The sequence below is a fragment of the Rhinoraja longicauda genome, chromosome 14 (genome assembly GCF_053455715.1).
Source record: "Rhinoraja longicauda isolate Sanriku21f chromosome 14, sRhiLon1.1, whole genome shotgun sequence".
In the NCBI taxonomy this organism is placed as follows: domain Eukaryota; kingdom Metazoa; phylum Chordata; class Chondrichthyes; order Rajiformes; family Arhynchobatidae; genus Rhinoraja; species Rhinoraja longicauda.
This window is the reverse complement of record NC_135966.1, coordinates 12,010,334-12,030,478: the sequence shown is the minus strand read 5'-3', so window position 1 is coordinate 12,030,478 and position 20,145 is coordinate 12,010,334. Positions and strand designations below refer to the sequence as shown.

General features: G+C 42.9%; 1 protein-coding gene across 1 annotated transcript in view; it reads left to right on the top strand.

Annotated features, from left to right (window-relative positions):
- The first annotated feature begins 1,014 nt into the window (after window positions 1-1,014).
- The window catches only part of LOC144600055 (polypeptide N-acetylgalactosaminyltransferase 10-like), a 48,731-nt gene continuing 29,600 nt past the window's right edge, over window positions 1,015-20,145 (top strand). Inside the window, exons 1-3 of the mRNA XM_078411417.1 lie at window positions 1,015-1,116; window positions 8,477-8,615; window positions 14,022-14,188. Coding sequence (XP_078267543.1) covers window positions 8,506-8,615; window positions 14,022-14,188 — 277 coding nt within the window. The 5' untranslated portion in view covers window positions 1,015-1,116; window positions 8,477-8,505. The remainder of the gene's footprint in view (window positions 1,117-8,476; window positions 8,616-14,021; window positions 14,189-20,145) is intronic.

Sequence of the window (20,145 nt, the reverse complement as noted above, 5' to 3'; positions counted from 1 at the left end):
ATTTTTTAATATATGGTCTCCATTTATTGAATTTTTAAAAAAGTAAATGGGTTTGTCACAAAACTAAAATTTAAAACTAAAGTTGAAACTTGAGTTTAGGGTTGGATGTACAACTATACTCACTAACTCCCAGATCTATCCCCATAATCTTTATGTTTGTAATTCTCTTTTTCTATTAGTTTATAGTCTTTTTTTTTCAGTCTCTTTTCATCTTTATTTTTTCTTAAAAAATTTAAAATTGAAGCTATGTAAGAATAATAATGAACTCAAAAGCATTCTTGTGAGGCACCGTTGTTAAGAATGATCATGGAGGATGTTTTGCCTATTCTGACAGATTGTGGCGTTGGGTCTGGACTAGTCAGTTGCGGTGGGGAGGGGTCTGGGGGTCGGGGGGGAGGTGGTGATGTTGCTGAGTCCTAGTTCCAGGTGGTTGGAGATGACTTTGGTTGGAATTATGGTGTTGAATGAAGAGCCGCAGTCATAAATGGGAGTGTGATGTAGGTGTCCTTGTGATCCAGATGTTCCAGGATGAGTGTAGGGCCAGATAAATAGACTCTCCTGTAGTCTGGAAGTCTGCTGTGGAAACCGTTCCTTCACCACTTGTGCATGTTCAAGTGATAAATTTTTCAAGTTATACCAATGATTTTCTAATATTATTTTTGAAATGATTATCAATATAGGGATATTTTTTTCAATACATGGTACATATGAAGACCAATTCTTCATGGTTGAGCATCTAGTTACAATTTATTAACATTGTAAAATCAATCAATAATGAAAATCTAGAAAATGAAAAACTGCACCATTGGTGCATTCATCCTGCAACAATACATTGACATGTGTGTCTCATTTCAGAATTGGTTAACTTTGTTATGAACTTTATAATTTCTTATATAGATGGGTTTTCCAACAATAGATTGTTAACCAAGCATACTTATCCATACAACTTGAATATATCTATTAATATTAAATTGGTCTGATGCTATTTCTTTTCTTTTATATATGAAAAGGGTTTACCAATCAAGGTGAGGCAATATGGCATTTCCACTGGAGCGGCGTTAAGGAAGAAAGATTGGCATGACAATGAAGCCATCCAAGCAGATGCAGCAAAATTGGGTATGTATTTACCCGGGAGAGTACTAATTGGTCATGCTGGTAAAGTTGTATTAAATAGATGTATTCTCATGGCTTTGTTCACAGCAATTGGGTGTAGTTGGGAATTAAATAAAGAGGAATTGGAGCCAAGAGCATCATTTTAACAGACCTGTAAACACTATACACACACAGAAAATATATAATAAATCAGCCGTGATCACATTGAATGGCGGTGCTGGCTCGAAGGGCCGAATGGCCTACTCCTGCACCTATTGTCTATTGTCTAAATAGATTTAAATTAAAGTAAATTAATAACCACAGTACTAGTGCAAAAAAAAGCCATCCTTAGTGCAACCAAAGACAATCCATAGTTCATAGTTGAGGTTAGTGTTGTATGGTATTTAAGAGCCAGATGTTTGTTAGGAAGAAGCTTTGCCTGAACCTGGCGGTCAAGAGAGTTATAGGGGGTAATGGTTGAAGAAAGTGAGATAGAATTTGGGGTTAAGGAACAAGGCATGGACGTTAGGAAGTGAGCAATGGCATGAGAAGGAAGGAACTGCAGATGTTGGTTTAAACTGAAGACATACACAAAAAGCTGGCGTAACTCAGCCGGTCAGACAGTATCTCTGGAGAAAAGGAATAGATGGCTTTTCGGGTCGAGACCCTTCTTCAGACTGTGAACACTATACACATGACAGAATATCGTGTCCAGGTTCAAGAGCAGCTTCTTCCCTACAACCACAAAGCTATTAAGCACTACAGCCTCCAAATAATCTTTGAACTACATAGACTTGGGGGCATTGCTTTTGCCTTTGCACTATTATTGTAAGAGTTTCATTGTCTGACTTTGGGACATATGACAATAAAACATTGACTCGGCCTAAAATTAAAACCAGACATGCAGGTGGAGGTTAAAGAATGGGTAGAAAGAAGCTAGGAATTTAGATGGAAATGGATTTGTCTTGATTAACCTCTCGAGGTTTAGTCAGAAGAAGGGTTTTGATAATACATTAAAACTAGTTGCAATAAGTTCAAATAATATTTCCAAAATTTGAGAAACTAAAGGAATTTTTAAAAGTCACCAATTTACTTGTAAACTGACTACTAACATATTTAATACTGAAAACTAAAATGTTTGATGTATTCAATAATCAAATCATGCAATTCACTGCTGATAAATAGGAAAACTCCATATAAATATTGATTTGAAATATTTATGTTGAAATATTGTTATAATTTCCAAAAAGATGTAAAATTCTAAGAATGTAGCACATACATGCTTTGTAATAATATACTAAATATAAACTATGTTGCTGCCTGTGATATGGTAATGGATATGCATTTGTGCGACTATGTGTTTTAAACTTCCAATAAAATATATTTAAAAATCTGGTAATTAAAAAAATAGCCTTAATAATAATGATGAAACTACTGTATTGGAATTTTAAAAATCAATATGGTTCACTATTGTCCCTCGGCGAAGGAAGTATATCCAGCCTATATCTGTCTTGAGAATTACCAACATTTGACTTTTTAATTGGCTTGTCAGTTCAGGGACAATTAGATGCTATCAAAAACTACATCCCAAGAAAAAATATATTGTAGATTGGCACAAAAAGCTGGAGTAACTCAGCAGGACATGCAGCATCTCTGGAGAGAAGGAATGGGTGACATGTCTGGTCGAAACCCTTCTTCAGACTCCGAGGAAGTCTGAAGAAAGGTCTCGATCCGAAATGTCACCCATTCCTTCTCTCCAGAGATGCTGCATGTCTCACTGAGTTACTCCAGCTTTTTGTGCCTATCTTTGATTTAAACCAGCATCTGCAATTCCTTCGTACACAAAAAAATATATTGTCACTGTCACAATGGTTAATGGTTCTGTAGTAATGTGCTCAACAGCACCACCTGCAGGTTATTGCTGACCCTTCTTGCCACCTGCTCCTTCAGATCTCTGATTGCAACTGAATGAAGCACTGACAGTCAGTTATTTTCTCATTCTCTGGTTTGGGTTCCAGACTAGCGAACGGCATCGGTTCCAGCCACAGTACAACTCTCCCTTTAAGAGTTGCAAGCTAGCTTTAAGTAGTGCAGACTCTGCTTCTGTCGGATCCCTGTTGATATGCATCACAGATAAATGATCCAGCAAATGTCAGCTAGCTGCAAGCAGAAACTATACCAAGTAGGCTGGGAGATGCTGGCATGCTGCCCGTGTGCTGTAGTGAATAGTTCATTAATATTCTTGCATACTTTACAGGAGCTAATGTGACTTGATCCAAATATATGATTATTCCCAGTTGTTTCATTAATATACTGAATTGGAAAATGCTCAACATTTAAGTCAACAGATATTTTAGCAACATAGATCACCATGATAAAAGCTATCTAGACGATACATGTAAACTGTTGCAACTTGGTATTGCACCTTAAGGCTTAATTATTCCGTTCTCTATATATATAGAATGACCCGCTGAAATGAGCAATAACATAATTATCGTAACAAAAAAGTCTAGCTCAACAGCAATACACATAGGTACAAATGGAAAAGGAGAGATATATTGTCAATATACGGAAAATGGCCTGTCCATTTCCTGAACATGATCAAAATATGTTCCACTTTGAAGTGGAAAAAAAGGGTTATAGAATATGCCATATGGTTATGTCTTTAAAAAAAGCTGGTGAGAACAAGGCATTTTCAGTGTGGTGCAAGATGTACAATATTGGCCTACATTCACATCCCAAACGTTAATATATATAACAAACAACAAAGATCCCTGCAAAGCATCATAAGTCACAGACATAAAATTAGAAAAACATTCTTCCACCATTCCCCTTTGCCCCCTATCACTAAGCCAATTTTGGGCCAAATAGCCAACTTGCTTTGGATCCCATGTACCTTAACCTTCTGAACCAGCCTACTATGCGATATCCAGTCAAATGCCTCACTTATAAACAACATCTAAACCATATAAACAATATCTACTGCCACCCCACCCCACCCAACACACCGCACACAAAGCCAAGTTGGCTTTACCCGATCTTCTGTGGCTTCCCAAATGTACATAAATCCCATCCCTTGGAATTCTCTCCTATAATCCCAATACCATTGAGATAAATCTCATTGGTCTGCAGTTCCCTAGCTTATCCCTGCAGTCCATCTTGGATAAAGGAACACCATTAGCAATCCTCCAGTCTTTTGGTAGCTTGCCTGTGACTAATGAATGTGCAAAGATCTCCGTTGGATACCCAACAATCTCATCTCTTGCTTCCCATGGCCTTGCGTGGTATATCTCATCTAACGCTGGGGTTTTATCTATCCTTCTTTTTGAGTTCCAAGACATCTTAAAAACTCCACTTTCTTAATACTAACAGCTCTCGACTATCAATGTGTCCCTCACTGAACTTGCTAACCTGCATGGCCTTCTCCTTGGTGAAAACAGGTGATAAATATTATTTTGGATCTCACTCACATCCCCTGGCCCCAACCACTTTGGGCCCAAAGGATATCCGCTCTTTCCCTAGCCACCCTCTTGTTCCTTCACAAAATGCTGGAGTAACTCAGCAGGTCAGGCAGCATCTCAGGAGAGAAGGAATGGGTGACGTTTCGGGTCAAGACTGAAGAAGGGTCTCGACCCGAAACGTCACCCATTCCTTATCTCCTGAGATGCTGCCTGACCTGCTGAGTTACTCCAGCATTTTGTGAATAAATACCTTCGATTTGTACCAGCATCTGCAGTTATTTTCTTACCCTCTTGTTCCTAATATATTCATGGAATGATTTAGGTTTGAATGATTTGTCTTTGGTCCTTTTAACATTTCCAACCACCTGCAGCGAAACTTGATGTGACTTGATGAACTACATGGTTTAATACTATTGATTTTGTTTATCTTTCACCAGTGATGCCTGGTATATTAACATGGGGGATAATTAACCTTAACCACAGCAAGGAAGCTTAAGATTGATTTAGCAGTAAATTTGACAGAATTTGAGATTACAGGTGATTCCTGTGTTACATGGCATTGCATTTCTAAACAGCCACTTTTGAGCTTTTCCATAATGCAAAGGCATGTTATAGACAATAGGTGCAGGAGTAGGCCATTCAGCCCTTCGAGCCAGCACCGCCATTCAATGCGATCATGGCTGATCACTATCAATCAGTACCCCGTTCCTGCCTTCTCCCCATACCCCCTCACTCCGCTATCCTTAAGAGCTCTATCCAGCTCTCTCTTGAAAGCATCCAACGAACTGGCCTCCACTGCCTTCTGAGGCAGAGAATTCCACACCTTCACCACCCTCTGACTGAAAAAGTTCTTCCTCATCTCCGTTCTAAATGGCCTACCCCTTATTCTCAAACTGTGGCCCCTTGTTCTGGACTCCCCCAACATTGGGAACATGTTATCTGCCTCTAATGTGTCCAATCCCCTAATTATCTTATATGTTTCAATAAGATCCCCCCTCATCCTTCTAAATTCCAGTGTATACAAGCCCAATCGCTCCAGCCTTTCAACATACGACAGTCCCGCCATTCCGGGAATTAATCTAGTGAACCTACGCTGCACGCCCTCCATAGCAAGAATATCCTTCCTCAAATTTGGAGACCAAAACTGCACACAGTACTCCAGGTGCGGTCTCACCAGGGCCCGGTACAACTGTAGAAGGACCTCTTTGCTCCTATACTCAACTCCTCTTGTTACGAAGGCCAACATTCCATTGGCTTTCTTCACTGCCTGCTGAACCTGCATGCTTCCTTTCATTGACTGATGCACTAGGACACCCAGATCTCGTTGAACTCCCCCTCCTCCTAACTTGACACCATTCAGATAATAATCTGCCTTTCTATTCTTACTTCCAAAGTGAATAACCTCACACTTATCTACATTAAACTGCATCTGCCATGTATCCGCCCACTCACACAACCTGTCCAGGTCACCCTGCAGCCTTATTGCATCTTCCTCACAATTCACACTACCCCCCAACTTAGTATCATCTGCAAATTTGCTAATGGTACTTTTAATCCCTCCGTCTAAGTCATTAATGTATATCGTAAATAGCTGGGGTCCCAGCACCGAACCTTGCGGTACCCCACTGGTCACTACCTGCCATTCCGAAAGGGACCCATTTATCCCCACTCTTTGCTTTCTGTCTGTTAACCAATTTTCTATCCATGTCAGTACCCTACCCCCAATACCATGTGCCCTAATTTTGCCCACTAATCTCCTATGTGGGACCTTGTCGAAGGCTTTCTGAAAGTCGAGGTACACCACATCCACTGACTCTCCCTTGTCAATTTTCCTAGTTACATCCTCAAAAAATTCCAGTAGATTTGTCAAGCATGATTTCCCCTTCGTAAATCCATGCTGACTCGGAACGATCCCGTTACTGCTATCCAAATGCTCAGCAATTTCGTCTTTTATAATTGACTCCAGCATTTTCCCCACCACTGATGTCAGACTAACTGGTCTATAATTACCCGTTTTCTCTCTCCCTCCTTTCTTAAAAAGTGGGATAACATTTGCTATCCTCCAATCCACAGGAACTGATCCTGAATCTATAGAACATTGAAAAATGATCTCCAATGCTTCCACTATTTCTAGAGCCACCTCCTTAAGTACTCTGGGATGCAGACCATCAGGCCCTGGGGATTTATCAGCCTTCAGTCCCATCAGTCTACCCAAAACCATTTCCTGCCTAATGTGGATTTCCTTCAGTTCCTCCATCACCCTAGGTTCTCCAGCCCCTAGAACATTTGGGAGATTGTGTGTATCTTCCTCAGTGAAGACAGATCCAAAGTAACGGTTTAACTCGTCTGCCATTTCTTTGTTCCCCATAATAAATTCCCCTGCTTCTGTCTTCAAGGGACCCACATTTGCCTTGACTATTTTTTTCCTCTTCACGTACCTAAAAAAACTTTTGCTATCCTCCTTTATATTATTGGCTAGTTTACCCTCGTACCTCATCTTTTCTCCTCGTATTGCCTTTTTAGTTAACTTTTGTTGCTCTTTAAAAGAGTCCCAATCCTCTGTCTTCCCACTCTTCTTTGCTATGTTATACTTCCTCTCCTTAATTTTTATGCTGTCCCTGACTTCCCTTGTCAGCCACAGGTGTCTCTTACTCCCCTTAGAGTCTTTCCACCTCTTTGGAATAAATTGATCCTGCAACCTCTGCATTATTCCCAGGAATACCTGCCATTGCTGTTCTACCGTCTTCCCTGCTAGGGCCTCCTTCCAATCAATTTTGGCCAGCTCCCGCCTCATGCCTCTGTAATCCCCTTTGCTATACTGTAATACCGACACTTCCGATTTTCCCTTCTGCCTTTCCATTTGCAGAGTAAAACTTATCATGTTGTGATCACTGCCTCCTAATGGCTCTTTTACCTCTAGTCCCCTTATCAGATCAGGATCATTACACAACACTAAATCCAGAATTGCCTTCTCCCTGGTAGGCTCCAGTACAAGCTGTTCTAAGAATCCATCTCGAAGGCACTCTACAAACTCTCTTTCCTGGGGTCCATTTCCAACCTGATTTTCCCAGTCTACCTGCATGTTGAAATCTCCCATAACCACCGTAGCATTACATTTTTGACACGCCAATTTTATCTCCTGATTTAACTTGCACCCTAAGTCGAGGCTACTGTTTGGGGGCCTATAGATAACTCCCATTAGGGTCTTTTTACCCTTACAATTTCTCATTTCTATCCATACTGATTCAACATCTCCTGATTCTATGTCACCCCTTGCAAGGGAATGAATATCATTCCTTACCATCAGAGCAACCCCACCCCCTCTGCCCACCTGTCTGTCTTTTCTATACGTGTGCACGTGTCAAGAACTGCAAGATGAAAATAAATAAAATTTGTTTATTCACTTACTTTTTTCATAAATTTCATGAGAAAATGTTTACTCCGCATGCTAGATTTTTTTTGGATGAGATTTATGAGGAAGTTGCCAGGATTTGAGGGCCTGTGCTGCAGGGAGAGGTTGGGCAAGTTAGGGTGTTGTTGCTTGGAGCATAGGTAGCTGAGGGGTGATCAAAAAGAAACGTATTAAATTATGAGAGGAATAGATAGATGAATGCGCAGTCTTTTACCCAGAGTAGGGGATTCAAGAACCAGAGGTTATTGGTTCAATGTGAGAAGGGAAAGATTTAATAGGAACCTGAAGGGCAACTTTTTCACACAGACGATGGTGGGTTTATGGAGCAAGCTGCCAGAGGAGGTAATCAAAGCAGGTATTGTAACAATATTTAGAAGGCACTTGGACAGGTGATATGTGAAGTGATATATGAAGTACAGAAGAGTGAATTTCTATTACCTGGACAGCGCTGTTCTGGGATCACCTGAAAGGTTGAATTTTCAGTATTTTAACTTTGCCTTTATCTTCTTAGGATTTGGTGAACAAGGGAAACCTGTTCCAATGTCTGATGAGGATCGATTTGATAAAGCGTATAGTGAAAATGGTTTCAACATCTACGTCAGCGACAAAATCTCTCTGAATCGGAGCCTCCCAGACATTCGGCATCCAAAGTGAGTAAACTAACTGCAAGCTCGAAGCAAGATTGGTCTCTTTTAGTTTAAATGTTGTTTGCAATTTCACGACCTCATATTTTTTTCTGCTAAGATCATCATACTGTTGCCCCGTTACAACCCCTACCACATATACTGGCCCTACTTGACATGGGGCAGTTGCCAATATCCCACAATAGGGCTAATGACTTAGGGCGGTACGGTGGTGCAGCGGTAGAGTTGCTGCCTTACAGCGCCAGAGACCCAGGTTCGATCCTGACAACTGGTGCTGTCTGTATGGAGTTTGTATGTTCTCCCTGTGACCAGCGTGGGTTTTCTCAAAGGAGGAGCTTGTCTGTATCTCAGACCAACAATGTATGCCTTTCCATATTGCATCCTCGCACTTCAGTTTCTTATTGTTAGCAGGGAGACAGAGCATAACTTGATAGTCAGATTTTCCGGACTTATGGGATGGAGCAGAAGGCATCTTTTGAAAAGTTGCAGTGATCGAGGTTGTTTGAGCCTTTTGTGGAACAGGATAGTATTTTGGTAACGTACTCTTGAGGTGCCCTGATTACGACAAACAAGACCTCGGGGTACTTTGTTTCAAGGTCATTGGGTGAACACAATTGCTGCCCAGTAGTCAGTGCTTTAGTAAATGAATAAAAATCCTATTAAATACCCATGATATTTAAGAGTTGAAGAAAGATTCAATTTGCTATGATTGATTCTGTGAGGGTGTGGCCAGTTTAATTGGAATGAGGCAAGGTCTTTAAGTAGCACAAAAGATCATGGAAAATTAATTTGAACCAGGTGCAATAAATACTTACTAATGCTGTCATTGTGTTAATTTGGCCATTTTTGGACAATTTGTGCTGGAAGAACATTATAACCTTGCAGAAGCTCCTCCTGATCATTATTGTAGCCTGTTTGAAAAATACTTAACCTACAATTTGATGATTTAAAGACTTGAAGCCAAAGTAGTTTCAAAGACTTGTTCACACATTGTTAATCTCTTAATTGCACTTATCTATTTAAAGGGTCTGATGATTTCAGGCAAATTATGCCCTCCGGTCTCAAATAGCTACTCGCACCTCATTTAATTGCAATTACCTTAATAATACAATTTTTGCAGTTGTACCAATTAAGTGAAGTGTTTGAGAGAAAGTGAGAAGGCAGCATTTCAACTCGCAGCGCATTTCTGTAATGCTTCATACTAGTATTTTTGAGTCTCATTGTATGTTACTTGTTTTCACCAAGGCCACAGCTAACAATGGCGTGTCTCCTTTATCATCATTCCTTTTTTGCATATCTTTCATTGATTTGTTCTATATCTCTCAAGATCATCGTCTATATCTCTTATTTCCCTTTCCCCGACTCTCAGTCTGAAGAAGCATCTCGACCCGAAACGTCATCTATTCCTGTTCTCCAGCGATGCTGTCTAACCCGCTGAGCTACTCCAGCTTTTTATGTCTGTCTATTTGTGTAATAACATCCAGTCTCATCCAAATTACTATGATTTGAGCATTACACAGGGTCCAGCATCACAAAGGCCTGAAACATTACATCAGAGGTTGATCAAGAACTGGGGAATTCAGAAAATCAATAATTTAGTTTAGTTTTTTGCCTCGGTACAGTGAAAAACTTTTTGTTGAGTGCTCGCCAGTTAGCAGAAACACAATACATGATTACAATAAATCTATTTACGGTGTATAGATACATGACAAGGGGGTAACGTTTAGTGTAAGGTAAAGCCAGCAAAGTCCGATCAAGTGTAGTTCGAGGGTCATCAAAGAGGTAGATAGTAGTTCAGCACTGCTCTCTAGTTGTGGTAGGATGATTCAGTTGCCTGATAACAGCTGGGAAGAAACTGTCCCCGAATCTGATTGTGTGTGTTTTCACAGTTCTATATCTTTTGCCTGGTGTGAGAGGGAAAAAGGAGTGGTCAGGGTGCAACTCGTCCTTGATTATGCTGCTGGCCTTGCCGAGGCAGCATGAGGTATAATTGGTGTCAATGGAAGGGAGGGTGGTTTGTGTGATGGTCTGGGCTGCGTCCACAATTCACTGCAATTCCTTGCATTCTTGGACGAAGCTGTTCCCAAACCAAGCCTTGATGCATACTGATAAAATGCTTTCTATGGTGCATCTGTAGATGTTGGTGAGAGTTATAGGGGACATACCAAACCTCCTAAACCTTCTGAGTAAGTCTTGGCGTTGGTGTGCTTTCTTGGTTGTTTCTTCAATATGGGTGGTCCAGGAGAAGTAATCATGTCAACAATTTCAAAACACAAAGTGCCAAAGTAACTGAGCAGGTCAGGCCACATCTGAAGAGGATAGACACAAAAAACATACTTTTGCAGCTGGTACAGCTAAGTTTCTGGTCAACATTAGCCCACAAATCACTGATGGTGAGGTCATTTCCAAGTTAGAGTAGCTGAATAATATCAGATCTGTTTATGGGGAATAAAAACTGAGATCGGTCACTTAAATGAGCAAGTAGCTGATTAGAGTATTGAGCAAGATGCATTTATTTAAAATAAAAGCAGGAAATGCTGGAAATACTCAACAGAGAAGGCAGCATTTGGTGGGGGAGATAGTTAACACTTCAGGTCAATGACCTTTCATCAGAATTTGGAGTAATTTCTGTTTTGTATCTTGAATATTTTTAAACTTTAATTTTTTGGATTTTAGACATGAGAGAAACAGTGTGGAAACATACCGTTCGGCCCACCGAGTCCGCACCGACCAGCGATTCCCATAGACAGCACTATCCTACACACGAGAGACAATTTACAATTTACAGTCTTGTGTCTTTTGGTGTTAAGGGGGAAGGTCACTTTTCAAGCCAATTAACCTACAAACATGTATGTTTTTGGGTGTGAGGAAACCAGAGCACTCGGGGAAAACCCATGCGGTTGCAGGGAGAACGTACAAACTCCATACAGATAACACCTGTAGTCAGAATCAAACAAGGGTCTCTGTAAGGCAGCAACTTTACCGCTGCACTACTGTGCTGCCCTGTAGTAGTAAAAGCTTATCATAAATGCATTATCAAACAAAATTTAAAATTTCATACAAGAGATATCTTCATAAGCTTAGTTATTTTTCTGTCCAGCTCATACCTTTCAATCCCATCTTTTTTTAAATCCTTTTTTAAATGTATTTGTTGTGCGTGGTTACAGTCTAATTTCTGCTTCTGGTGGGAGTATGGACAGATTGGGTGAGGAGTTGACAGATGGAATCTTCTCTGGGGATCTTACAGCCTCAAGGCATCTGACCAATGATTATATCAGAAGAAGCAAGCCATCACCTGCTGTAAACATATTCATTGTGCTAGTTGGAAAACATGACCAACTATACTTTTAAATAGCATTGAAAAGCAATTCTACCATGTACATGCAAGAAAAACCTAATACACAACGCTCTTCTCCATTGCTTTGTCAAGTCCTAACTTTGTTTTGACTCGACTACAATTTTTTTAATCAACTTGTTTTATGCCTCAGAAACGTTGAGCAGATTCGGCCTATAAATATTGACAATCAGAAGAATGAGAGATCATTTTATTTCCTGACATGATAGGTGGGAAGAGGATGGTTATCCTCAAGAGGGGGACCTAGAAGTAATAATAATAATAATAATGCATTTTATTTATATAGCGCTTTTCATATACTCAAAGACGCTTTACAGAGATTTAGAGAACATAGGGAAATGAATAAATAGATAAATAAGTAAATATGTAAACGAACAGAGAAAGGAGACAGAAGGTGAGGTGACCTTCAGTGGTTGAAGGCAGTACTGAACAGGTGAGACTTCAGCGATGTTTTGAATGTGGTGAGTGTGGAGGAGTCTCTAACGGTTTGGGGTAGTGAGTTCCATAGGGTGGGAGCAGCGATGGAGAAAGCCCTGTCCCCCCAGGATCTGAGTTTGGTCCGGATGTGGGGGGATAGGAGATTGGCAGCAGCAGAGCGGAGGGTGCAGGTGGGAGTGTGCCTGTGGAGGAGGTCGGTCAGGTAGGATGGGGCCAGGTTATGGAGGGCTTTGTAGGTTATGAGGAGGATTTTGTACTGGATTCTCTGGGGGATGGGGAGCCAGTGGAGTTTGTAAAGGACGGGGGTGATATGGTCACGGATCGGGGTGTGGGTGAGTAGACGGGCAGCGGAGTTTTGAATGTATTGAAGTTTACTGATGATTTTTGAGGGTGCGCCATAGAGGAGGCTGTGCAGTAGTCCAGACGGGAGGTGATGAAGGCGTGGATGAGGGTTTCTGCAGCTGTGGAGGAGAGGGATGGACGGAGACGGGCAATGTTTTTGAGGTGGAAGAAGGCTGTCTTTGTGATGTGTTTGATGTGTTTGTCGAAGGAGAGGGTTTGATCAAAGTAGGCAGTGCTATCATCTCAGAGTAAAGGGGGGGGGGGGGGGCACCGATATGAGATGGAGATGAATTACTACGGTTTGTGAATCTTTGTCATTCTCTGCCACGATGAACTGTGGAAGCAGACTCATCAAATACTTTCAAGGTTGAGGAGAACAGATTTCTAGTCTGCCTGGGAGTCGGTGATGATGGGGATTGGGCAGGAAAATGGAGGTCAGGTCTGCCATGATCGCATTAAACAGTGGAACAGGCTTGAAGGACTATTTGGACATACTCATCCTATTTCTTGTGTTCTTAGTTGCTCCTTAGATTTTTAGAGATACAGCGCAGAAACAGGCCCTTCGGCCCATCGGGTCCGCGCCGCCCAGCGATCCCCGCACATTAACACTATCCTACACCCACTAGGGACAATTTTTACATTTGCCCAGCCAATTAACCTACAAACCTGTACGTCTTTAGCTCCATATTAAAGCAGTCTTTGGTCTGGCTGCCTGACTGCAGTACGAAGTTGGCTGTTTGTTGATAAGGGACCAAACATGATACCAGTTGTTAAGATTTTCTTTCCTCCAATTAACCTGATTAAGTTCATGAGACCCAGATGGAGACTTCTTCTACCATTATCTCCGTACCATGCACAGATAGGTAGTAATAAAAAGAAAATCAAACTTGTCTCCCTGAGATTGAATCCCTGAGATTGAATCTGATCGGGTTATGCTCCATCAGATTATAACAGTAATCTGATGGAGCTTGTAGGATCTATGTAAATATCATACAGCAGTAGGGATGGATGAAGTATTGGCATAACTTGGCATCGAGGCCAAGTCAAGGGATTTTATTAAGGTGGAGATTGACAGATTCTTGATTAATAAGGGTGTCAGGGGTTATGGGGCGTAGGCAGGAGAATGGGGTTGAGAGGGAAAGATAGACCAGCCATGATTGAATGGCAGACTTGATGTGCCGAATGGCCTTATTCTGCCCCTAGAACCTATGAGCGGTCATTGAGCTTGGTGGAGAAGGTTGCATAATAACCATTAATTGTGCCTTTTTGATTAACAGCTGCAAGAAGAAATTGTATATGGAGAAACTGCCAAATTCCAGTATCATTATACCATTCCACAATGAAGGCTGGTCTTCGCTCCTTCGAACTGTGCACAGTGTCCTTAATCGCTCACCTCCAGAACTTATTGCAGAGATCATACTTGTAGATGACTTCAGTGACAGAGGTAAAAATATCGTGTTTAAAAAAATATATATATTAAAGGTACATAGTAACTTTTTAATAGTGTTTGAAAAATATGAAACAAACTAAAGCAAGTAATTTTGAATTCATAAATACTCTTCCTCCCATCACCACCACATTGCTCAGTGTCTCAAGGGGGCAATCGAATGGTTGCTAGAGAGTCATAGACCCTTTGGCCCAAATTATCCATGCTAACCAGATTGTATAACTTCTAGTCCCATTTGACTTGTATCTCTCGAAGCCTTAGATGGACACAAAGTGCTGGAATAATTCAGTGAGTCAGGCAGCATCTCTGAAGATAAAGGATGGGTGTTGTTTTGGGTTGGGACCCTTCTTCAGACCTTGAAACCTTTCCTATCATTTGATTTTAGAGAGACAGAGCAGAAACTGGCCCATCGCCACGTCGATCCCCGTACACTAACACTATCCTACATACTAGGGACAATTTATAATTTTTACCGAAGCCAATTAATCTGCAAACCTGTACGTCTTTGGAGTGTGGGTGGAAACCAGAGCACATGACAAAAATCCACACGGCCACAAGGAGATCGTACAAATTCTGTACAGACAGCACCCGTAATTAGGATTGACCCCGGGTCTCTGGCGCTGTAAGGCAGCAACTCAACCGCTGTGCAACACAGTGCCATCTATTTAAATGTTTTCTAATCATCACCATTGCACCCACCTCTACAATGGACTGTTTGTAAGAAATTAATTTCACCGTGCGTTTGCACTTTGCACATGTGACAAGAAAATAAAATCACCATTGAAAAGCACCACGCTGTTCAACTCTCAAGCACCAGTTAAGTGGCATTAGGAATTATCAACAGTCCATTTCTGGGGAACTTACCAATAACTTGCTCATGGATGCTCAGTTTGGTTGAGGCAGGACCACTCTCAATTGTTTTAAATATGAGCAAAAGAGCTGAATTCTTGAACTTCATTGAAGAACAAGGTTCTCTAACATTGCTCTGAATGTTACTCGCTTACTTTATGATTTCAGTTTTTTTTTTCTTTCCTTATTCCTATTTAGTGTTTTGATTTAGAAGTTAAAAGTGATTTAGAAGTTTAGAGATAAGACTTTTCTTTGCCTTCCATCACAGTGAGGGTGTGCCTGGAGCAATCACTGTGATGGTTGTTTGTGTTAAATTGTAATTGTGTGTCTTGTGTTCTTTATTGTTTAGTGCCGGGCCTGACGTGAGAGGACGCTGGCGCTATTTGTTCGCCGCTTCTCCGTCAGGACAAATCTTTTGTTCGTTTGTTTGTTTTCATGTCTTGACTGTTTGTAAAGCGTCTAAGTATTTTGAAAAGCGCTATATAAAATTAATGTTTATTATTATTATTATTATTATTATTATAAAATGAAAGAGAAAACAAAGCCAGGCACATAATGGAATAGGCAACCAATATGTATAAAGAAAGAACACACCAGCATTGTAAATTTAAATGAATGGTTAAAAATGAGTGATTTTATATTGGCAAGTAACATGAAAGAAAATTCAAGTCTTCTATAAAGAATGATTGGATTGTCAAAGGAAGGTGAGGCTAATTAGTGTTCAGAAAGTCATATGTTACCTCAAGGCAAGGGCGAGGTATTATGTGTGGAAAGAAGCTGCAGATGCTGGTTTATACTGAAGATAGACACGTGCAAAGAGGTATTATGTGGGTGCTTTGCAACTCTTCAGTAAGTCTGAGGATAATTTCAATATCACAAAGGAGGAGGTGATGGAAAGGAAGTTGAATGGAATGAAGAGGAGGAACCGCGTAGGTTGATGGTCCTCAAAGTGGAAATGTCACCAACTCTGAGTGGATTATAGCTAAGAGAAGTAAGGATAGGGAAAGCAAAGGCACTGGTTACAACTTTTCAATATCAGGGAAGTGTGAGTAGTGCGATGAAACTGGAGGACTTCAACTATTATGCCCCAGTTCCAAAAAGGAGGTAAGATATATGCTTCTCTTTCTGCAGCCACAGAAACTGCCGTAAGTTTGTTTAGTTTCTAAAGACCACAGACGATTCTGCCTAATGTTGCTGTTTTGGAGCCTGAGCGATATCAATCTGGAACAAAATTAGTTATTTGGAAAATTGTATATTAATAAATGACTGCCAGCATGGATTTGTTAAAACCATATTTTCTTCATAGATCTGATTAAACTAATTTGATGAAGTAACAAGAGCTGGTTAACCGTCAATGTTTGTGATGGACTTACAAAAAAACTGTGAACTTTCAAAAAAATATGTGGACTTTCAAAAGCTGCTGGGCAAATATTGTGGTGTTATTGCAATGTGCCTTTAAGACTACACAGGTCTATTGGTAGGGGGTCATCAGAGGGCGACAGGGAGGAGCCCGGGGGAGCAGATGGCGGTTGAATAAACACTCGCGTAAAAACACAGTCGGACTCACTGTATCTTTTTAAAGAACACAACATGGTGTCAGAAGTCCTGTAGGGTGCGTGAAGTGTACTTTGAGTCGAACAACTATCGTTTGGAGCTCGTTGACGGCAAAAGAGAAAGAAGAGTGCGACATGCAAGATGACAACGCACAGAGAGCTCCGGTAGGACCAAATGCTACATTTAGCATCCAGCCTCCGGAGTCCTTCGACTTTTCAAAGCCGCAAGAGTGGGCCAAATGGATACGGAGGTTCGAAAGGTTCCGTCTGGCAAGTAACTTGAATGCCAGCTCCGAAGATAATCAAGTTAACACGCTGATTTATTGCATGGGAGATGAGGCGGGACGATGTTCTGCGCGGGTTAAACCTGACAGTAGCACAAAGCGGAAAGTACACAGGAGTGCGCGATGGCTTCCAACGATTTTTCATAGTAAAGAAAAATATAATCTATGAGCGTGCCAAGTTCAACATGCGCAGGCAGGGAGAACATGAAACAGTGGATGCCTTTGTCACTGCGTTATATGCGCTGGCAGAGCACTGTAACTACGGGGTGCTACACGACGAGCTGATACGCGACAGGCTTGTTGTCGGACTGATGGATAAGCGGCTGTCCGAACGTATGCAGCTTGACGCAGAATTGACGCTCGAAAAGGCTGTCAATATGGCGAGGCAGAGTGAGGAGGTGAAACGGCAACAATCTTCTCTGCGAGGTGACACCAGGACAGAGACAAGTGATGCTAAATCTGTGGACAGAGTGTATAAAGGCAGTAGTAAAGGTGCCAAAAACAAACCTCACCAGGCTTATGGCCACCAACTCAAAACACACAGCGCCCAACACAGCAGGGGGAAAAGTGTACAGTGCCATAAATGTGGCAGCTCTCCGTCCCATCCAAGGCAGGATTGCCCGGCAAAGGATGCGAAATGCCATTTATGTGGGAGAAAGGGACACTACAAGCGTGTGTGTAGATCACCAAAAACCGTGCAGGAAGTTGAGGACGAGGAAGTTATGTTCCTAGGCAGCGTCACAGCCGATGGAGAGCCATGGATGGAAAACATCGACATAAATGATAAAAACGTGTCATTCAAAATTGACACCGGCGCCGATGTTACAGTCCTACCCCACACCGTGTTTAAAGAGATCTATAGAGACAGCGATCCACCTACCCTCCGTAAAGCAACCAAGCCACTGCTGGGACCCGGGAGGAGTCCACTAGAAGTTGTGGGCGTCGCTGGGCTGTTCCTGGTGAAAGGAGAGAAAAGGGTGATGGAGGATGTGTATGTCACACAACACCTGTACACTGCGTTGCTGAAGAGGCCTGCTATCGGCAAGCTGGAGCTTGTGGTTCGGCTAGACAGCATCACCATAGAGACACTTAAGACTAGCTATCCGAAGCTATGCAGCGGTCTCGGGGAGGTACGACAGCAGTATGCCATCAAGCTGAAACCAGGGGCCCAACCGTTCTCATTGAAGACACCCAGAAGGATTCCGTTGCCGCTGATGGGTAAAGTCGAGCGAGAACTGTCCCGCATGGAAGGCCTGGGGGTGATCACCAGGGTTGAAGAGCCTACTGACTGGTGTTCAGGCATGGTGGTGGTGCCGTAAAAGACAGGAGCCGTACGCATATGCATCGATCTCACTAACCTCAACGAGTCGGTGTGTCGAGAAAAGTACATCCTGCCATCGGTGGAGGAAACACTGGGGATGCTGGCTGGAGCCAGAATATTCAGCAAGTTGGATGCCAACACGGGGTTTTGGCAAATACCCCTGACCGAAGACTCAGCAAAATACACAACATTCATCACACCCTTCGGTCGTTACTACTTCAAGCGGCTGCCCTTCGGCATTGCCTCTGCCCCCGAACACTTTCAAAACAGGATGGTGTCAGAGGTCACGGAGGGACTCGAGGGAATCGTCTGCCACATGGATGATGTACTGGTCTGGGGCCAAACACGAGAGGAGCACGACGCTCGTCTGCATACTGTGCTGGCGAGGATCCAAAAGGCGGGCATTACGCTTAACATTGGCAAATGTGACCTGTCGAAGGAAGAGGTGACCTTTCTTGGTCATGTCCTCTCCTCCAGTGGCATTAGTCCTGACCCGAGCAAGACTGAGGCTGTAAGGAAGATGGAGGAGCCGACCAATGTGAGTGAGCTGAGGAGCTTTCTCGGAATGGTTAACCAGCTGTGGAAGTTCATCCCGCAACTAGCAGAGAGAGACAAGGCTCTGCGAGACCTCCTGACAAAGACAAACTGCTGGCTGTGGGGCGTCGACCAGGCAAGAGCGTTTCAAGATTTGAAAAATGCACTGGTATCCCCACCTGTACTAGCCATGTACGACACGAACCGTGAATGCAAAGTCTCAGCAGACGCGTCATCTTACGGCCTGGGAAGTGTACTTCTCCAAAAATGGGATGAGGAGTGGAGACCGGTAGCCTACGTGTCGCGATCTCTCACACAGACGGAGCAGAGATACGCGCAGGTGGAGAAAGAGGCCTTGGGCCTGACCTGGGCTTGTGAAAGGTTCCGCAACTTTCTCATCGGTAAACACTTCCAGATGGAGACGGATCATGAGCTTCTCCTGAGTCTGCTGGGGTCACAGGCACTGGATGCTCTCCCTCCACGGATTCAGTGTTTCCGGATGCGCCTCATGCGCTATTCTTACTCCATTTCTCATGTGCCAGGAAAGTGTCTGTGGACAGCTGATACGCTGTCGCGTGCTCCTGTGAAAATGGGGGAAACGCCTGACGAAAAGGAGTTGCTCTTTCATACCACCCCCGCTCTGGCCATCACAATACCCAGGCCGACCATGGCAAAAGCTGGGAGCTGACTTGTTCATGCTGGGAAGCAAGAACTACCTGCTGGTAGTGGATTATGCATCGAGATACGTGGAAATCGCTCCACTCAGCCCCACCAAGTCGACAGATGTAATCCACCACCTCAAATCAATGTTTGCACGTCACGGCATTCCGGAGACATTGGTCACAGACAATGGGCCTCAGTTTGCCGGAACCGCCTTTGCTGCGTTTGCAAAGTCGTATGGTTTCCGCCATGTCACAAGCAGCCCGAGATATCCTCAGAGTAACGGGGAGGCCGAACGTGCAGTCAAGACAGTGAAGGGTCTCCTGAAGAAAGCGGCGGATCCCTACCTCGCTTTACTTGCATATAGAGCGACCCCACTGCAAAACGGGTACAGCCCAGCCCAACTCCTTATGGGGAGAAGGCTTCGCACTACGGTACCAACACTTCCAGCCCTGCTGAATCCTGCTCTTCCCGACAATGAAGTGGTTGCGTGGAAGGAAAAGGAGAAGAGAATCAGAGATGCACAACGGTACAACCTGCGGCATCGTGCACGGAGTCTCGACAGGCTCTTTCCCGGACAAGAAGTGTGGGTCACGGATCAAGGCGAAGCTGGAGCTGTGATCGGCAGCCACACCGCCCCCCGCTCTTACATCATGGAGGGACCTCACGGGACGGTCAGGCGAAACCGTCGCCATCTAATTCCCATGAAACCCTTGCCGGACCAGAGCGGGGGTGGTATGAAAGAGCAACTCC